Source organism: Oncorhynchus mykiss, chromosome 17, assembly GCF_057628025.1.
Source record: "Oncorhynchus mykiss isolate SJ-2025 chromosome 17, ASM5762802v1, whole genome shotgun sequence".
Lineage (NCBI taxonomy): Eukaryota > Metazoa > Chordata > Actinopteri > Salmoniformes > Salmonidae > Oncorhynchus > Oncorhynchus mykiss.
Window position 1 is genome coordinate 50,185,967 of NC_143038.1, and position 20,699 is coordinate 50,206,665.

General features: G+C 43.2%; 1 protein-coding gene across 1 annotated transcript in view; it reads right to left on the reverse strand.

The window, feature by feature from the left end:
- The window catches only part of LOC110494423 (uncharacterized), a 95,541-nt gene that overhangs the window by 21,460 nt on the left and 53,382 nt on the right, over positions 1 to 20,699 (reverse strand). Inside the window, exon 5 of the mRNA XM_090204197.1 lies at positions 10,062 to 10,184. Within this exon, the coding sequence (XP_090060323.1) occupies positions 10,062 to 10,184 (123 nt within the window). The remainder of the gene's footprint in view (positions 1 to 10,061; positions 10,185 to 20,699) is intronic.

Genomic DNA, 20,699 nt, shown 5'->3' on the forward strand with positions numbered 1-20,699 from the left:
ACATTGTTGGCTCCTGAGTGGCGCTGCAGTCTAAGGCACTGCTTCTCAGTGCTTGAGGCGTCACTACAGACACCCTGGTTCGAATCCAGGCTGTATCACAACTGGCTGTGATTGGGAGTCCCATAGGGAGGTGCACAATTGGCCCAGCATCATTCAGGTTTGGCTGGTGTAGGCCGTCATTGTAAATAAGAATTTGCAACTGACTTGCCTAGTTAAATAAAGGCAAAAAAATCAAATAAAAATGGTTTCAGTATTGAAATTTGATTTCCAGCTGTCCCAAAGAAATGAAGGTGTCGGGATGAAACAGACAAGTAGGCAGCTTTTCTCAGCCAGTCGAAATCATGAGTCAATGGATATACACAAAGAAATGTCAAATGAAACAAAGTGCAGCTAGTTTGCAGTCTTCCCAGCTTCAGTTTGAGGTGATTGTGTTAGCTGTGATGTTGGCTAGCTCCTCTGAACAACAGAGGACATTTTCTTTGCCAGGTGTATTCTATTGATATTAAATGTCACCAGAAAACAGCTCAAACAAATGCAAATGCAGCTACTTTGTTGTTATTCTGGCTGCACTGTTTGACGTGACTATAAGTTAGCCGTAGTTGGCTAGCTAACAAGAAATGGACAAGAACGTTGCCAGCCAGTATGGCAATAGAACATTTAGAACAAACAACTGGGTACCATCCATAGACACAGAAAAAAAATACTTAATGACTGAGTGGCAACCGAACCGATAGAACGAACAACCAGCCAGCGTGGGTAGCAACCCTAGATTTTTGTCAGGACTATATCTTGTGGAAGGATGAATAAATTAACAAAATAAAAATAATATGAATAAATTAATCAACATTTTATTTCTATGAAAATATATAAATCATTATTTGAATATGTTGGTAACCTGTTGTATAAAAGTGATAATGCCCTCGAAGCCGGTGTTTGGAGGATATATCAGCACAGTTTGCCGGGCTTCGACTTTGTCTTGGGCCTAAAAACACCCGTGCCAATATATCCTCCAAACACTGTCTTCGAGGGCATTATCACTTAATTATGTCATTGTGTTGTGCTTTGCATTGTGAACAATATGCAATTGTGAAGTCATGTGTTGTGCACTACTCGAGTTACTGAAGGCAAATCCCAAATTTTTCATGATCTATTTCTCCTTTGTAATATTCAGCAATAATGAACATTCATCACACATAAAAACCCTCATAACAATAATAGACTCCTCAATTGGAACAATAATGTAGTCATTGTGTGCTAAAGTCATTACACTGTCATGCTGGCACATCCCCTTTTTCAGTGGTGACTTAACTGTGCCTAACATGATCAATCTTTCTCTTTTCATGCACTTGGAGCCATGGAGGGGGAAATGAGTTCCAGAGGCACAGTACCAGAAGGAGAGAACAGAGAACCCCCTCCCCTTCCAGAGCCCTGGTGGCTGGTGGCACGCTATGTGGGATCTGGACTGGCACAGCTGAGCTCCATTGCCGTCATTACACGGCACCCCAACGATATCTGTCTGACATGAAAGCAGCCTGATAGACACTAACAACCTGTGACCACATCCAGAACAAAATGTATCACAGTGGATTCTGGGAGGGAACAGAAGCCCTCCCCTGGGGGTTACAATACCTACACAATGGAGGGGGAGATTTTATGAATATTTATTTTTGGCCTTGCTGCTTGTAACCCCAACAGAACAGACTGTATAATCAGAAACACTTAGCCAAGCCATAGTGTGCACTATGCAGTGGGTTAGAGAAGCATGCAACCATTTCAGTCCTTACTGTACTGTACATCCTACACCACCAGTATTCCTCATCTCTACTTCTGTCTATAAATGAACCCATTCACTCGCATTGGAGGCATCTTTTAAGATGGTGTTTTGGGACAGAGTACATCCTCTACACATTATACCAATTTAGCTCCAAACTGCTGCCAAACTTCAGCTCAGTTCCATCCAGGAAAGCTGGCAGGCAGATGGGTGCTCTCTTTTCTGTCCATGCAGCATGTTTGTGTTTGGTTTTTAATGAAATCACTCCAAAGATGTGGCGCTGTTTCCCTGTGGACCATGGCATACTGTAAAAGCCCTCTAGGCTGGTTTCCCTGTGGACCATGGCAAACTGTAAAAGCCCTCTAGGCTGGTTTCCCTGTGGACCATGGCATACTGTAAAAGCCCTCTAGGCTGGTTTCCCTGTGGACCATGGCATACTGTAAAAGCCCTCTAGGCTGGTTTCCCTGTGGACCATGGCATACTGTAAAAGCCCTCTAGGCTGGTTTCCCTGTGGACCATGGCATACTGTAAAAGCCCTCTAGGCTGGTTTCCCTGTGGACCATGGCATACTGTAAAAGCCCTCTAGGCTGGTTTCCATGTGGACCATGGCATACTGTAAAGCCCTCTAGGCTGGTTTCCATGTCTAGAACATGATTCCACAGAGCATGGTCCCAAAGCCTCAGCAGCCACAGGCTTACAGCAGCCATAAGGCCAGTAGCCATTAGGCCAGTTTTCACTATTTATGGCTGCTGCAAGCATGACATCTACATGGATTTCTAGCTGATTCTCAGTTGTGTGGTTTGAATACAAATTAGGATGCACCTGACTCATGCAGCCAGATATAGGACAATGTACTGCATGTAAGATATTGGAACCCATTCACATAAACCAGAGTTTGACTATCTTCCAGAGCTGCACTGAAGTAACTCTCAAACTTAGTAACTCTCAAACTGAAAGTGTTTAGTCATTTTTTATAGTGACAAGACCTGTTAAGTTTACAACTGGAGTCATGTCATATTTATGTTAGCATTACTAAACGTGGGTTTCTACATGCATATTTCATGTAAAGACTTCTTATTTCTCCACTGATAAGTGGAAGCCTCCACTTCTACTGGAGTTATGTGGGCAGTGCCGGGCTACACACAAGGGCACCAGTCCATCTCCATAGTAGGAGTAGACTGATAACACTGAGACTTCCTCTGCATTGCTGACATAACATAAAACACGATCCTACTAGAGTGCACGATAGTACACCTGTCATCCAACTGAAAGTGATGGGAAGAGTTGTTCAGGCTTGGTCTAATGATCTGGATGAAAATATTATATAGGGGAAAGCTTCACCCAGATGACCTCTTAATCATAAGGTATATTTTCATTCAGTTAAAATTACTCAAAACCAACAATAGTGTTAACAGGCTTTTCCATATACAGTGCCTTGCGAATGTATTCGGCCCCCTTGAACTTTGCGACCTTTTGCCACATTTCAGGCTTCAAACATAAAGATATAAAACTGTATTTTTTTGTGAAGAATCAACAACAAGCGGGACACAATCATGAAGTGGAACGACATTTATTGGAAATTTCAAAAATTTTTAACAAATCAAAAACTGAAAAATTGGGCGTGCAAAATTATTCAGCCCCTTTACTTTCAGTGCAGCAAACTCTCTCCAGAAGTTCAGTGAGGATCTCTGAATGATCCAATGTTGACCTAAATGACTAATGATGATAAATACAATCCACCAGTGTGTAATCAAGTCTCCGTATAAATGCACCTGCACTGTGATAGTCTCAGAGGTCCGTTAAAAGCGCAGAGAGCATCATGAAGAACAAGGAACACAACAGGCAGGTCCGAGATACTGTTGTGAAGAAGTTTAAAGCCGGATTTGGATACAAAAAGATTTCCCAAGCTTTAAACATCCCAAGGAGCACTGTGCAAGCGATAATATTGAAATGGAAGGAGTATCAGACCACTGCAAATCTACCAAGACCTGGCCGTCCCTCTAAACTTTCAGCTCATACAAGGAGAAGACTGATCAGAGATGCAGCCAAGAGGCCCATGATCACTCTGGATGAACTGCAGAGATCTACAGCTGAGGTGGGAGACTCTGTCCATAGGGCAACAATCAGTCGTATATTGCACGAATCTGGCCTTTATGGAAGAGTGGCAAGAAGAAAGCCATTTCTTAAAGATATCCATAAAAAGTGTTGTTTAAAGTTTGCCACAAGCCACCTGGGAGACACACCAAACATGTGGAAGAAGGTGCTCTGGTCAGATGAAACCAAAATTGAACTTTTTGGCAACAATGCAAAACGTTATGTTTGGCATAAAAGCAACACAGCTGAACACACCATCCCCACGGTCAAACATGGTGGTGGCAGCATCATGGTTTGGGCCTGCTTTTCTTCAGCAGGGACAGGGAAGATGGTTAAAATTGATGGGAAGATGGATGGAGCCAAATACAGGACCATTCTGGAAGAGAACCTGATGGAGTCTACAAAAGACCTGAGACTGGGACGGAGATTTGTCTTCCAACAAGACAATGATCCAAAACATAAAGCAAAATCTACAATGGAATGGTTCAAAAATAAACATATCCAGGTGTTATAACGGCCAAGTCAAAGTCCAGACCTGAATCCAATCGAGAATCTGTGGAAAGAACTGAAAACTGCTGTTCACAAATGCTCTCCATCCAACCTCACTGAGCTCGAGCTGTTTTGCAAGGAGGAATGGGAAAAAATGTCAGTCTCTCGATGTGCAAAACTGATAGAGACATACCCCAAGCGACTTACATCTGTAATCGCAGCAAAAGGTGGCGCCACAAAGTATTAACTTAAGGGGTCTGAATAATTTTGCACGCCCAATTTTTCAGTTTTTGTTTGTTAAAAAAGTTTGAAATATCCAATAAATGTCATTCCACTTCATGATTGTGTCCCACTTGTTGTTGATTCTTCACAAAAAAATACAGTTTTATATCTTTATGTTTGAAGCCTGAAATGTGGCAAAAGGTCGCAAAGTTCAAGGGGGCCGAATACTTTCGCAAGGCACTGTATGACATAAACCCACTGAGATTTCATTTATAGGCAGTATTGCCCATGCAAGTGTAAACATAACAACAGAAGTGTGAAGTGTACTGTAGCACTCACCTGGCCCATGATATCCCATGTTGTACCCATTGTAGCCATTATATCCATGGAAGCAGTCAGGCATATAGCAAATCCTTCTATGATAGCGGTGGTACAGATTGTTAGCACCCAAGACTGGATATATATGAGCCCCAAAACACCCCACGAGGAGCATCAACCATCCTGACAATGCCATATCCAAGAACTAGCCTACTATATATTCTCACAGATAGAAAAAATGAATTTATGGCCAAAACGACAACTACAATACTGTTTGAGATATGTTAAAACAAGACATGAATATACAAAAGATCTAAACCCTGTTTTGATTTTTCATTTCAGTCACATCTTGTGTAAAGGCAGAACAACTTCTTGCTCCCTCTGATTTCTCCCCACTCTATATCTCCCTCTTTTTAGTCTCTCCCTCTCTGTCTGCCTGCCTCCTCCACCATGTCTGTCTCCCGTGTCCTGGACATTTAAGGCCCTCCCCCTCCTCCTCCTCCTCTCCTCCACACTCTCCTCCAAGTAGCCCATATGCTCAAGCCTATGATCACACATGCTACTATAATCTACCATTGGAATAATGATATCGTATTTGACAGAAATGACATTATTGTGAGTGTTAAAAAGACAATATTTAAAAGGATAGTGATTTAGGACTATAGTTGGCAATGCTTTTCCTGCCACTTCAAAGGCTGATGTACAGTATGTAAAAAAAAATGTGATTGATTTATAGGATATGGCATGCAGGTACTAGAAGGAATGTGAAAAGAAGATTTATTATAAAATAGCTCAACTTTTCTTTTGATATAGAAATGTAAGAAATAACTGCCAAAGTACAATATAGCCAGATCTGATAAGTGCCAAGGGTACAATTTTATATTTCGAAACCAAACATCGGAGAAAAGAGTGAATCTTGCAGTGACCCCATCTACTCAGGAGCTCAGTGCAGTCTCTCATCCCTTGCCAACACATACATTTAAACAGTGGAGGCTGAACCATGACAGGTCTTCATTGGGTTGAACAATAATGCATGAACCTGGTCAAAAGCGATTGTCACGATTTGTACAAAAATGGCTCATATAAAGAACTCTGAAGCTGGTATGGGGTTATTTTCTACTTAAACATTCTCATTTAGACCCCAATCCCACCACTGGTGTGCGTGGCCAAAGAGCTCTATTTTCATGTCATCTGACCATAGCACCCGTTCCAATCAAAGTGCAAATGCCATTTAGCAAATCCAGGCGTTTACATTTGTTGGATAACATGACAATAGAGCTCTTTGGCCACGCACACCAGTGGTGGGATTGGGCCTAAATGAGAAAGTAGAAGTAGAAGAGAAAAAAAAGACTTACAGTAAAACATGGTGGTGGATCTTTCATGTTGTTAGGCTACATTTTTGCTTCCACTGGTCCTGGGGCCCTTGTTAAAGTCAACGGCGTCATGAACTTTACTCAGTACCAGGAAATTTTTGCCAAAAACCTGGTTGCCTCTGCCAAGAGGCTGAAACTTGGCCGCAAGTGGATCTTCCATCAAGACAATATCCCCAAGCACACGTAAAATCCACAAAGAAATGGTTTGCCAAAATCAGAATTTGCCAATTACCATCTCAGTCTCCAAACTTGAACCCCATTGAAAACCTGTGGTTTGTTTGTTTGTTTTGAAGAGGGCAGTCCATAAGTGGAAGGATATCAAGGATCTGGAAAGACTCCGTATGGAGGAATGGTCTAAGATCCTTCCTAATGTGTTCTCCAATCTCATAAAACATTTTAGAAAAAGTCTTAGTGCTGTTATTCTCACAAGTTGAGGTATTACTTCTGGGTTTTTAGTTGAGATGGACAGGCCTGTAGGCCTGCCACATCTCAGACAGCTCAGCACCGTCTACAGAGACTGTCAGTCATACAGTAGGAATGCACTCACCATCCCTATGCTGTTAGACATACCATACACATACTGTATCTTCCTACATCCATTACAGTGCTGTCCACACAGGCACAGCAGGCTTTTTAGGTTTTTAAGTTCAGTAAATATTATGAACTTATTAATGAGCTGATATGTTTTTGTCCATTAGACATCAGAGCAGATGTCCATAGAGAGTGGTATTACCCACAGCTGTGATAACATGCCTATTAGCAGTCTTAATAACCACAACATAAAGTCTTTAAAAAACATTTCAAAAATGGTTATTCAGCAGTCCCCATTGATTAACTGTTTTTGGTTCCATGTAGAACCCTCTGTGGAAAGGGTCCTACGTGAAACCCAAAAGGGTTCCTGGAACCAAAAATGGTTCTTCAAAGGATTATCCTATGGCGACAGCCAAATAACCCTTTTAGGTTCTAGATAGCACAAGTTTTTTCAAAAAGTGTATCATTATTGGCTCCTTCAGTTAGCATTCACACTGCACATCATTCCAAACAGTCTTCTCCTCAGGGCTGGGCATAGCTACATATTGAACTTATCACTGCCATGTATTCAACGAATTACAGACATTCTCCAATGGAAAACATCAAGCTGAGCAAAAACAAAAATACTTGAGTAAGTGGAATTTCAGATCTGTGTGGCTTATTTGTCTATTAGACTTGGGTTCAAGCAGTATTCGCTTTCTTTTTTTCCTTTGGAGGCAGTGGTGTTGGTGGTGGTGATGGTGGTAGTGGTGGTAATGGTGGTGGTAGTGATGGTGGTAGTGGTGATGGTAGTGGTTATGGTAGTGGTAGTGATGGTTGTGGTAGTGATGGTGGAGGGAGTGGTGGTGATGGTGGTAGTGGTGGTGATAGTGGTAGTGGTGGTGATGGTGTTGGTAGTGATGGTGGTGGTAGTAGTGGTGGTGATGATGGTAGTGGTTATGGTAGTGGTAGTGATGGTAGTGGTAGTGATGGTGGAGGTAGTGGTGGTGATAGCAGTAGTGGTGATGGTGGTGGTAGTGTCGATGGTATTGATTATAGTAGTGACGATGGTAGTAGTAGTAGGTGTTAGTATTGATGACGGTAGTGGTGATGTGGTGGTAGTGGTGGTAGTGGTGATGGTGGTAGTAGCAGTGGTGATGGTGTTGGTAGTGATGGTGGTGGTAGTGATGGTGGAGGTAGTGGTGGTGATAGCAGTAGTGGTGATGGTGGTGGTAGTGTCGATGGTATTGATTATAGTAGTGACGATGGTGGTAGTAGTGGTATTAGTATTGATGATGGTAGTGGTGATGTGGTGGTAGTGGTGATGGTGGTAGTAGCAGGAGGTGCTAGTACTGGAGGTGATGGTGGTAGTGGTGGTGATGGTGGTAGTGGTGGTGATGATGGTAGTTGTGGTGATGGTGGTAGTGGTGGTGATGATGGTAGTTGTGGTGATGGTGGTACTGGAGGTGATGGTGGTGATGTGGTAGTGGTGGTGATGGTGATAGTAGCAGTGATGGTGGTAGTGGTGGTGTTAGCATTGATGATAGTAGTATTGGTAGTGGTGATGATGGTAGTAGTGGTGATGGTCGTACTGGAGGTGGTGGTGGTAGTGCTGGTATTAGTAGTGCTGGTAGTGATGGTGGTAGTGGTGGTATTAGTAGTATTGGTAGTGGTGGTGTGGTAGTGGTGGTGATGGTGGTAGTGGGGGTGATGATGGTAGTTGTGGTAATGGTGGTACTGGAGGTGATGGTGGTAGTGGTGGTGATGGTGGTAGTGGTGGTGATGATGGTAGTGGTGGTGTTAGTATTGATGATAGTAGTAGTGGTAGTGGTGATGATGGTAGTAGTGGTGATGGTCGTACTGGAGGTGGTGGTGGTAGTGGTGGTATTAGTAGTGCTGGTAGTGATGGTGGTAGTGGTGGTATTAGTAGTATTGGTAGTGGTGGTGTGGTAGTGGTGGTGATGGTGGTAGTGGGGGTGTTAGTATTGATGGTAGTAGTGTTGGTAGTGGTGATGATGGTAGTAGTGGTGATGGTGGTACTGGAGGTGATGGTGGCAGTGGTGGTGATGGTGGTAGTAGCGGTGGTGGTGATGGTGGTAGTAGTGGTGATGGTGGTAATGGTGGTGTTAGTATTGATGATAGTAGTATTGGTAGTGGTGATGATGGTAGGAGTGGTGATGGTAGTACTGAATGTGGTGGTGTTGGTGGTAGTGGTGGTATTAGTTGTGCTGATGGTGATGGTGGTAGTGGTGGTGTTAGTATTGATGATAGTAGTATTGGTAGTGGTGATGGTGGTACTGGAGGTGATGGTGGTAGTGGTGGTGATGGTGGTAGTGGTGGTGATGGTGGTAGTGGAGGTGATAGTGGTAGTGGTGGTGATGATGGTAGTTGTGGTGATGGTGGTACTGGAGGTGATGGTGGTAGTGGTGGTGATGGTGGTACTGGAGGTGATGGTGGTAGTGGTGGTGATGGTGGTACTGGAGGTGATGGTGGTAGTGGTGGTGATGGTGGTAGTGGTGGTGATGATGGTAGTTGTGGTAATGGTGGTACTGGAGGTGATGGTGGTAGTGGTGGTGATGGTGGTAGTGGTGGTGATGATGGTAGTTGTGGTGATGGTGGTACTGGAGGTGATGGTGGTGATGGTCGTACTGGAGGTGGTGGTGGTAGTGGTAGTGATGGTGGTAGTGGTGGTATTAGTAGTGCTGGTAGTGATGGTGGTGATGGTGGTATTAGTAGTATTGGTAGTGGTGGTGTGGTAGTGGTGGTGATGGTGGTAGTGGGGGTGTTAGTATTGATGGTAGTAGTATTGGTACTGGTGATGATGGTAGTAGTGGTGATGGTGGTACTGGAGGTGATGGTGGCAGTGGTGGTGATGGTGGTAGTAGCGGTGGTGGTGATGGTGGTAGTAGTGGTGATGGTGGTAGTGGTGGTGTTAGTATTGATGGTAGTAGTATTGGTAGTGGTGATGATGGTAGGAGTGGTGATGGTAGTACTGAAGGTGGTGGTGGTGGTGGTAGTGGTGGTATTAGTAGTGCTGATGGTGATGGTGGTAGTGGTGGTATTAGTAGTATTGGTAGTGGTGATGTGGTAGTGGTGGTGATGGTGGTAGTAGCAGTGATGGTGGTAGTGGTGGTGTTAGTATTGATGATAGTAGTATTGGTAGTGGTGATGGAGTACTGGAGGTGATGTTGGTAGTGATGGTGGTGGTAGTGGTACTGATGGTGGTAGTGGTGGTATTAGTAGTGCTGGTAGTGGTGGGGGTAGAGGAGGTGAGGAGGACTTACCTTGGCAGGTCTTGCCATCGTCCTTCAGCTGCTGACCAGAGGGACAACTGCAGTAGAAGCTGCCGATGGTGTTGCAGCACAGAGCCTCACAGCCTCCGTTAGTCTCCTCACACTCATTAACATCTGACAGGGACAGACAGACGGATCAGTCTCACCGTAGCATACTTAATGGTACCAATGTTACAGAAACATCAATAGAGTACAATACTGTAGGAGACAGTGCTTCTAAATGACAGAGCCACAGTCATGACAAATAACCATGAATTCATTAGCATCATGATTGCTGAGGAAATAAGATTGAAGAGTGAGAAATAACCTACAAGAAATGAAAGCAGTGTTTGTTGTTATCCTTGAAATTAGAAAATATCTGATGGGTTAAGTGTTTCCTTTTGTTTAACTAAATTGGAAAATTACACACATCATCCATCATTATGTTCTCCCCCTAACGGGACATGCAAGAACTGCCAGAACACCAGCTAGTCACTTAGTAGAGCCAGTGATTAACTAACTTCCCTCAACCACAAAATTAGAAAAAAAGCTTTCTCTTTCATTTCATGTCAGATAGAGTTTAACTCCAATGTCTTCCAGGGATGAGTTTGGGTCTGGTTTGTGAGGTTTGGAAGAGCTGCTTCAAAGCTTACAGAAAGTCATGACAACACTTATCAGGCCAGTTTCCATCTTTAGGCAACATATTCAATCTCCAATGTAAGAAAACTGACTCTCTCTGTAATCCAATGTGGCACATCAGATTTGTTTAAACAATTATTTATGATATTAGCCTAATATGTCTAGTTTGACTTACCAACCTTACTGTGAGTTTTCATGTAACTCAACTCTCTGAGATGTGTTTCAAATATATAGTCATAGTTTGAATGTAACCACAAGCTTTCAAGACACCATCTTGGTAACCATAAAACCCCTGCCAGCGCCTTCATCAGCACATGAATAAAGCACACTGGTCAGATGAGAGAAACTCAGAATTTCAGCCAATAGAAACAAGACAACCAGATAGTCTGCCAATCACATAATGGCAATGCAATGCGCCCTTAAAAAGCAACCATGTTTCCATCTCATCTATATCCCTTACACAGCCTCTCTCCACTTCACTGTATACACACACTGACTCAGATCCGGATCAGGTACTGACAGAAACCCAATCTTTAGCTGGAAAAGTGTACCTCCAAAGGTCATACAAATACAGTACAATCAGGGTATTGATGACTGTAAAGTAATATAACTGTCTTCAACATCACAGGACTGCTTTTCTTTCTTCATACCATTGAAGGAATGCTACAGTGCTGTGAAAGAACGGATGAGTGGGTGATGAGAGAGAAAGGGGGAGGAGGAGGAGGGTATTTGCTTGGCACTACTAATAATTTTATAGCCCACTCTATGTCCATAAACAGAGGAGAGTCATGGAGTGATTCTGGGACTGCCAGAGGAAATGGTGGTGAGTTGTTTTCCTGTTTCAATGTATTTTTAGTGCATTCAGCCACCGCCAGCACTAACCAGCCAATTACAGACCTGGTATTTCTCTTCTAGTTTACAACGTCTGGACATGTAAATGCCAAAACACTGGGCTTTATATTCCCCATTCACCAAATATCAAAACAAATGCCTCTTCTGTAGTTCTACTAAGCATATACGGTGAGGATGATTTTCCACTCAGAGTAAAATTCCAGGGGAATAACACATTCCTGTCTCCTGCCTGTGAACAGAATGTGACCTGAACGTGACCTGCAGATCAAGGACCTGACTCCGGGGCCCTGGGGAAGTCCTGGCTGTTTTCATGTCCATTTCTACGGGGTCAGGAAGAGTGGGGCTGGGGGGCTGCATCCTCCCCCTGAGGACACACACCTGAGTGGCTCCCAGGTTTCAAGCTGGGTCAGAGTCCCGCTCATGTGTCATTCTGCTCAATGGGAAGGAATGCTGAATTGCCATGGATCAAGTCCCACAAGGTCACAAGCTTTCCTGTCCTCACAGTGAAGACAGAATGGAGAGGGGAAATGCTACCAGTACTGGATAGAAATAAACAGCCAGGCTCGTAATAGAGACTAACTAGAGTATGCTAAACAAAAATTAAAGATATATCCTAATTGTGAAAGAAAAATGAGAGAAGGGAGAAGCCAAGATGTGTCTATGGGAGAGTTTGTAACCCTACGCCAAGACATGTATTATTACTATTCATCACCAAGAACAATGATAAAGACTCCCTCGGTGTCAAAACAGGTTCCCACGATGATTAACCCAGTGGCCACTGAAATCATGGGTGGGTCGCCTGGTGATTGGTGCACAGGCTACACCCTCACCTGACTCCAAGTGACAGCAGTGGGATGCTCTTGTCTCCAATGCTGGTACAGGTAACCTTAATCCACATTGAACCCACATTACATCTACATTGTCCCCCAACCCCTTCATCCGTATCTGGTACAAGAAAACTCAAACGCAATGGACTACTGTCTTGCACATTTTCTGACCTTTTAATATCAAGATTTAAGTTGAAGACTCAAGCTACTTTTTCTATACCCCTGATATCTGTCATGGGGGTAAAGTATTTATAATTTCTCCAGATGAGTTACTCTGATGTTGGTGTGAGTTGCAGTAAACTCTGTTCCTCAAGTAAAATGTCAATATCCTTCCATCCAGTCCCTGCCACTGTGTGGACCTCCATAGAGTCAGAGCCACCAGTCACACATAGCCTCACTCTATTATATTACTGTAGGACAAGCTGCCAATGTAAAGGAAAGGGCTGCATTTGCTTTATTACTCTTTTCTCTCAGGAGGTAATTGGAACGGTTTATTGTACATATCATGAACACCGAGCCAACATAATTTGACCCTGAATCTGCTCCTATAACCATTACTCATAGTTTTATTACTGATGAACCACAGCTACTTCTACTACAATCACTGTATCTCTACGTTCTGTAAGACAAAGCAGGCTGTCTGAGGGCCCAAAGGCCTAGCCAAGCTTGCCCATGCTCCAGGTCAGGGTTAGAGGCTGGAGGCCTACAGGGCTGGAGCTCAGGGTCAAACTGACTCACCAAGCAGGCAGGCAGGCAGGGAAGAATACACAGCTATAATTACACGTGATGGATATCTGTGTATAGGGGTAGCTTGTAGCGTAATGACAGAGTGACATGAAATCTGGACACCAATACCCAATAGTTAACCCCAGTCTCAAAACATCCAGTTTGTTTAGTCAGAGGATTCTGAATGCTCAGAAGACCAGTCCACTGTCCAGAAGGGTATCAATAAACCTCTGTTTCTGATGCACAGGAGCACATGAATGTGTGTATGTCCACACGTACACACACACACAAACATACACATACACAAAGGCCTGTGTTCTCTGCTCTAGCTGTCTATTTAGCTGGTTCTGATCAGAGCTATCCCTACACAGTGAGAAGGCCTCAGTGAACTGTCCATCCTATGGTCCATACCATATAACATTTTAACAGGCCACCAACTGGACCTTCAGTGAGTCTGTCCTCCATATATTCATGGCCCATTTATTCTTACTGCCAGTTAACGACTGCTGGCACTCACCCAGACACACACAGCAGCCCCCAGAAAAATATCATATCACTGAACATCTGCCCCTTCACTGTGTCCAACTCAGCCAGATATCTATACATTATACATATATACAATCACAAGCCAGGACTCACATTATGTGATGCTTGTCAATTACTACTAAAGTGAAAACACACCAGACAAATATAAATTGTGTATTTCCCAGGAGTGGACATTCTGTTCCTAAATAAATAGTAAAAAAGAACAGAAAACAAACACTCTTTAACTAATAGCTACATTCAAAAGTGATTTGTTATGAACTCTGCCACATGTAAGAACTGGGTTACATTCGTGGGCTGTATTGTGTGACCTCCTGTGATAAGGATTACCGCCACTGTTCCCATGGGGCCTGGGTTAATGTCTGAGTAGGACTGTAGGGGGCTAACACTAACACTGCACCGTACTGCAGCCTGATCATATCTTGGTCACTGCCCGGAACATTAGAACATTGATCAAGAGGAAGCCACAGATAGCCCTGGTCTGTTTCCTCTTATGGTCCAGATCTAAAAACATGCTGCTTTCATCTGCCTGACTGGGGTCCCCTCCTTGTTTGCCAGAGCTGCATTCACCAGGGAACAAGCTAAGGTGAAGCCTGGGACACCAGCTCATAGGCCTCAAAAAGGAAAGGTCTGAGAGGCAGGATATTAAAACTGATGATGACTTGAGGATATTGGAGAGTTATCCCTGGACTAGGTCAAGTATTTGAACAAGGTGGATTAGAAATACATGTTGTTAGATCATATTAGATATGACCATAACTAGACCCTCAGACGAACCATCAAACAGGTAAAGCGTCAATACAGGACTTAGATTGAATCCTACTACACCGTCTCTGATGCTCGTTGGATGTGGCAAGGCTTGAAAACTATTACGGACTACAATGGGAATCCCAGCCGCGAGCTGCCCAGTGACGCAAAACTACCAGATGAGCTAAATGTCTTTTATGCTCGCTTTGAGGCAAGCAATAATGATGCATGCATGAGTGCACCAGCTGTTCTGGACGACTGTGTGATCACGCTCTCTGTAGCCGATGTGAGCAAGACCTTTAAACAGGTCAACATTCACAAAGCCACGGGGCCAGACGGATTACCAGGATGTGTACTCAAAGAATGCGCGGACCTACTGGCAGGAGTCTTCACTGACATGTTCAACTTCTCCCTGGCCAAGTCTGTAATACCTACATGTTTCAAACAGACCACCATAGTCTCTGTGCCCAAGATAGCGAAGGTAACCTGCCTAAATTATTACAGTCACGTAGCACTCACGTCGGTAGCCATGAAGCGCTTTGAAAGGCTGGTCATGGCTCACATCAACACCATCATGCCAGAAACCCTAGACCCATTCCAATTTGCATACCTCTGATGCAATCTCAATCGCACTCCACACTGCCCTTTCCCACCTGAACAAAAGGAACACCTACCTATGTGAGAATGCTGTTCATTGACTACAGCTCAGCGTTCAACACTATTGTGCCCACAAAGCTTATCACTAGGGTTGCACATTTTGGTGAATATTCAGAGGGGGAAACTTTCTGTGGGAATTAACGGGAATATATGGGAATTAACGGGAATAAATGGGAATTAACGGAAATATATGGGAATTAACGGAAATATATGGGAATTAACGGGAATATATGGGAATTAACGGAAATATATGAGAATTAATAGTACTACGATTTAAATGTAGATGTTTCTTGCATTGGATATATTTACCATATCATATGGAGACAGAAATATAAACCTTTTACTTTATCATAAGTAGACATAATCCTTCCAACAGAAATAACATTGAACTTTAATTAAATTAGTTGACTCTTCACATGGGATGATTTCACTGAACAAAAAAAGGGAATATTGAATGATCCCCAATGATCCATCGCATCTCCCAAAAACATTTTCAACATACATCTGTAAAATGATAGTCTAGAAACTAAAGCTTTAGTCTAGAAACTAAATATTTGGTTGTCTTCTTCCATGTCTTCTCCCTGGACCTCCTCAATGTCCACCTATTGAACATCAAACTCTGAGGCCTCATCTTCACTGTCACTTTCCAACCTTTTTGAGGATGGCTCGTTGGCATACGTTGGCACGACTGCCATATCGCATCTCCATCCCAAAGCCCTTGCTTGGAAGTGTATTTCGCCAGACTGCCAAGAACCTTGCCCTCAGGTGGCGAGGCACAGTAGTGATAACACCATAGGCCTTGTTGATCTCTGCACCAGACAGGATGCTCTTGCCAGTATACTTGGGGTCCAACATGTATGCTGCAGCGTGTATGGGCTTCAGGCAGAACACTTCACGCTTTTGATGTATTTCAGAACTGCAGTTTCCTCTGCTTGGAGCAACAGTGAACTGGGCAGGGTAGTACGGATTTCTTCTCTTACATCTGCAAGCAGAGTCTGAACATCAGACAAGATGGCATTGTCTCCTTCAATCAGTGCAATGGCTACTGCTATAGGTTTCAGGAGTTTCAGGCTTACCACTCTCTCCCAAAATACATCATCCAGGAGGATCCTCTTGATTGGCAGACTGTGATATGGCCATTTCTTGGAGAGACTCCTTCCCCTGCAGGAGACATGATGACCTCGCCACCCCAACAGGTGTTGCTGGGCAGCTTCAATGTGGTGCTCTTATTCTTCTCACTTTGCTTGGTTAGGTAGATTGCTGCTATAACTTGATTACCCTTCACATACCTAACCAATTCCTTGGCTCTCTTGTAGGGTGTATCCATTGTTTTGAGTGCCATGATGTCATTGAGGAGCAGATTCTATGCATGAGCAGCACAGCCAATGGGTGTGATGTGAGGGTAGGACTCCTCCACTTTAGACCAAGCAGCCTTCATGTTCACAGCATTGTCTGTCACCAGTGCAAATACCTTCTGTGGTCCAAGGTCATTGATGACTGCCTTCAGCTCATCTGCAATGTAGAGAATGGTGTGTCTATTGTCCCTTGTGTCTGTGCTCTTGTAGGATACTGGTTGAGGGGTGGAGATGATGTAGTTAATAATTCCTTGCCCATGAACATTCGACCACCCATCAGAAATGATTGCAATACAGTCTGCTTTCTCTATGATTTGCTTTACCTTCACTTGAACTTTGCATCGAGCAAATTAGTAGATAAAGCATGTCTGGTTGGAGGGGTGTATGCTGGGCGAAGAACATTCAGAAATCTCTTCCAATACACATTGCATGTGAGCATCAGAGGTGAACCAGTTGTATACACAGCTCGAGCAAGACATTCATCAGCATTCATCTGACTACGTTCCTCCATTGAGTCAAAAAAACTTCTGATTCCAGGAGGACCATGAGCTGTTGCTATCGATAAGGTGTCTGATTCATTATTTTCAACTCGAATAGAAGTAGAGGGACTTTTGTCAGAGGTTGCTTGCTGTGAGCGCTGAGGGAACTTTATGCACTTGGCCAGATGATTCTGCATCTTTGTTGCATTCTTCACATATGATTTGGCACAGTATTTGCAAATGTACACAGCTTTTCCTTCTCCATTAGCTGCATTGAAATGTCTCCACACATCAGATAGTGCCCGTGGCATTTTCCTGTAAAGATTAGAAAAAAATGAGTAAAATAACCCAAATATACAATTCCATGTACAGATAAATAGTTAAGCAGTTAGATTAAACAACTCCTTTGTAAGATAAATGTTTTAAAATGAAACATGTATGGAAACAGGTGAATAACACTCCTCAGTTAGCAGGCTCAAGCAAGCTAAAACCAACATGGTAGCAAATACTAACAAGCAGAAATTGTTAACAAGTTACAAATTATTTAAACACACTTTGCTGTAGTCTACTATTTACTAGTTAACAAAAAATAATGTATGTCCTATAAAATATATTCACCTAACCCAGTATTGTCATCAAAACTTACCAGAAAACATGTAGTCCTTGGTTCAGACAGTGTAGTAGTGTGGGCTCAATAGCATCTCATTAGTGTGCAAGATCTTGAGAATCAGCTGTACATGTGATGGAAGAGTGCACTGCACATGTGATGGAAGAATGCCCTGTGCTTGCAGAGTGGCTGCAATTCCATTGAATTGGGGATACTTTAACCAAAATATACCACAAGACCTAGAATTGCCTTATGTGTATCCCACAAAAAAGTTGCACTGTTATAAACTAACTTTTTTGATGAATTGAAGCAACATTTCCAGGCTTAACTTCCCATGGAAAATGTCCATGAAAATTCCAGAAATGTATCCTACTCATCACTAAGCTAAGGACCCTGGGACTAAACACCTCCCTCTGCAACTGGATCATGGACTTCCTGACGGGCCACCCCCAGGTGGTAAGAGAAGGCAACAACACATCTGCCACGCTGATCCTCAACACTGGGGCCCCTCAGGGGTGCGTGCTTAGTCCCCTCCTGTACTCCCTGTTTACCCATGACTGCGTGGCCAGGCACGACTCCATCATTAAGTTTGCTGACGACACAACAGTGTATTGCCTGATCACCAGCAATGATGAGACAGATTATAGGGAGGTGGTCAGAGACACACTGCCAGGACAACAACCTCTCTCTCAATGTGAGCAAGACAAAGGAGCTGATCGTGGACTATAGGAAAAAGAGGGCCGAACACGCTCCCAAAAACATTGATGGGACTGAAGTGGAGCAGGTCGAGAGTTTCAAGTGGTGTTGGTGTCCACATCACCAACAAACTATCATGGTCCAAAAACACCAAGACAGTTGTGAAGAGGGCAATGACAACACCTTTTCCCCCTCAGGAGACTGGTCTCCAGATCCTCAAAAAGTTCTACAGCTGCACCATCGAGAGCATCCTGACCGGTTGCATTACCTCCTGGTATGGCAACTGCTCGGCATCTGACCAGAAGGCGCTACAGAGGGTAGTGCGTATGGCCCAGTACATCACTGGGGCCAAGCTTCCTGAAACCCAGGACCGATATACTAGGCGGTGTCAGAGGAAGGTCCAAAAAATGGTCAAAGACTCCAGTTACACAAGTCATAGACTGTTCTCTCTGCTACCGCACGCCAAGCGGTCCTGGAGCGCCAAGTCTAGGACCAAAAGGCTACTTAACAGCTTCTACCTCCAAGCCATAAGCCTGCTGAACAACTAAAGTAATCAAATGGCCACCCGGACTATTTACATTGACTCCCCCCCTTTGTTTTTTCACTGCTGCTGGCAATTACGTATATTAAGACATTTGTGAAAGGTCTATAGCAATATAGTCTGGGAAAGCGGCAAGTGCATTTGGAAAATTAATAGACTCTGCAATAAAAAAAATAATAAAACCTTATAAAAACATCTGTCTCGTCCAGGACTGGAGTCTACGCACACCGGTGCACCATAGCCAATCAGAGGTACAGCAGGCCTATATGCAAACAAGCCATTTGCCACAAGTTCCTGCAATTGTTCACTTTAAACTGGACTGTGTGTTTACAGGCAGTTGCATCAGCGTGACTTTAGACCTTTAGAATGCATTCACCAAAAGCCACAAAATACTCTTGAATGGATTTTTCTGCAAATATGTAACTAAATACCACAGGCGTTCTCTTACATTTGGGAACTTTACACTCCTATTGATCAAACAACCATAAAAAGGTAGGCTATCTTTCCCTGTATGCACATCAACAAGATCATCACATCAACAACTAATGCTAGCCAGAGCAAGATGAGCTAAAATCTAAGGAAGGAACATTAGATAAACACTCTGAGACCTTTTCAGCTAGTTTTTAAGAATTTCACGGATAAACGGTGGGGAATAGCCAGCTTGTCCTTCTGCAGCTTGCTTGCCAGTGCATGCATTGTCCTAACCAAGCACCCAATCTACATATTGCAGGGCTTAACATGAACCTGTTAACATGAACCACTTGTCCTTCAGACACAGAGGTGAATGAACATGTTGTTGTGTTCTTTGATGCAAGAAACCACTTTCCAAAATAAAATGCATTATTATTCCCGTACCATTATCACAGAGAATCAGACAGATTATGCTCCCCTCTGCCTATTGGCTACTTGGCTTATTCAAGCCCGTCTCAAAATACAGCACTGCCCCTTTAAGACAAAAAAAAGCTCTTCACTTGACTTGTTTTTCATAATATCTAGAAATGTACACATTTAGTGCTCTTATAGGAAGCAATCACTGCCCTATTGTTGACTACAAATGATCTATAACTGGGCCAATAACTCACTAACTAGAAAAGGATATGATCAAAATGTTCACACGTTGCTACATGCAGCTCTTGCTTTGATCTCAAAACAAGTGCATCTACTTAAGACCACAGCTATAAACACAGTCCAGTTCTAAGTAAATGGCACAGATCCATATGTGGCCATGGTCTATTTGTGTATAGGCCTACTACAGCTCTGATTGGTGATGCTACACCGGTCTGTGTAGAGTTCTGGCTGAGTCTTGCTCAATAAAATCCTACTCAAATGAGTTGTGCTTACAAAAAAATATCTTGCATAGTTTGTTTTGTTTTGGTATGTGGCATTGAAAGTGGCCAATTTGGTGTTGATTTGATCACAATTGCCACAGTAACAAACAACTTAAAACTTGAGCGCGCGTCCAGTTGAAGTCGGACGTTAACATACACCTTTCTTTCTTAAAACCAATACACAAGTATATATTTTTTAAAACTGCATATTTTGTTAAAATAAATGTATGTTAGCAGGCAATATTAACTAGGGAAACTGGGACACTTTTTAACCTAACCTTTATTTAACTAGGCAAGTCAGTTAAGAACACATTCTTATTTACAATGACGGCCTAGGAACAGTGGGTTAACTGCCTTGTTCAGAATGACAGATTTTTACCTTGTCAACTCAGGGATTCGATATAGCAACCTTTTGGTTACTGGCCAAACGCAAGGCTACCTGCCACCCCGCTTCTCTTGCGTTCAGTGCAAGCAGAGTCAGGGTTTATGCAGCAGTTTGGGCCGCCTGGCTCGTTACGAACTGTGTGAAGACCATTTCTTCCTAACAAAGGCCATGATTAGTTTGCCTGAATTTTACATAATTATGACATAACATTGAAGGTTGTGCAATGTAACAGCAATATTTAGACTTAGGGTTGCCGATAAAATACGTA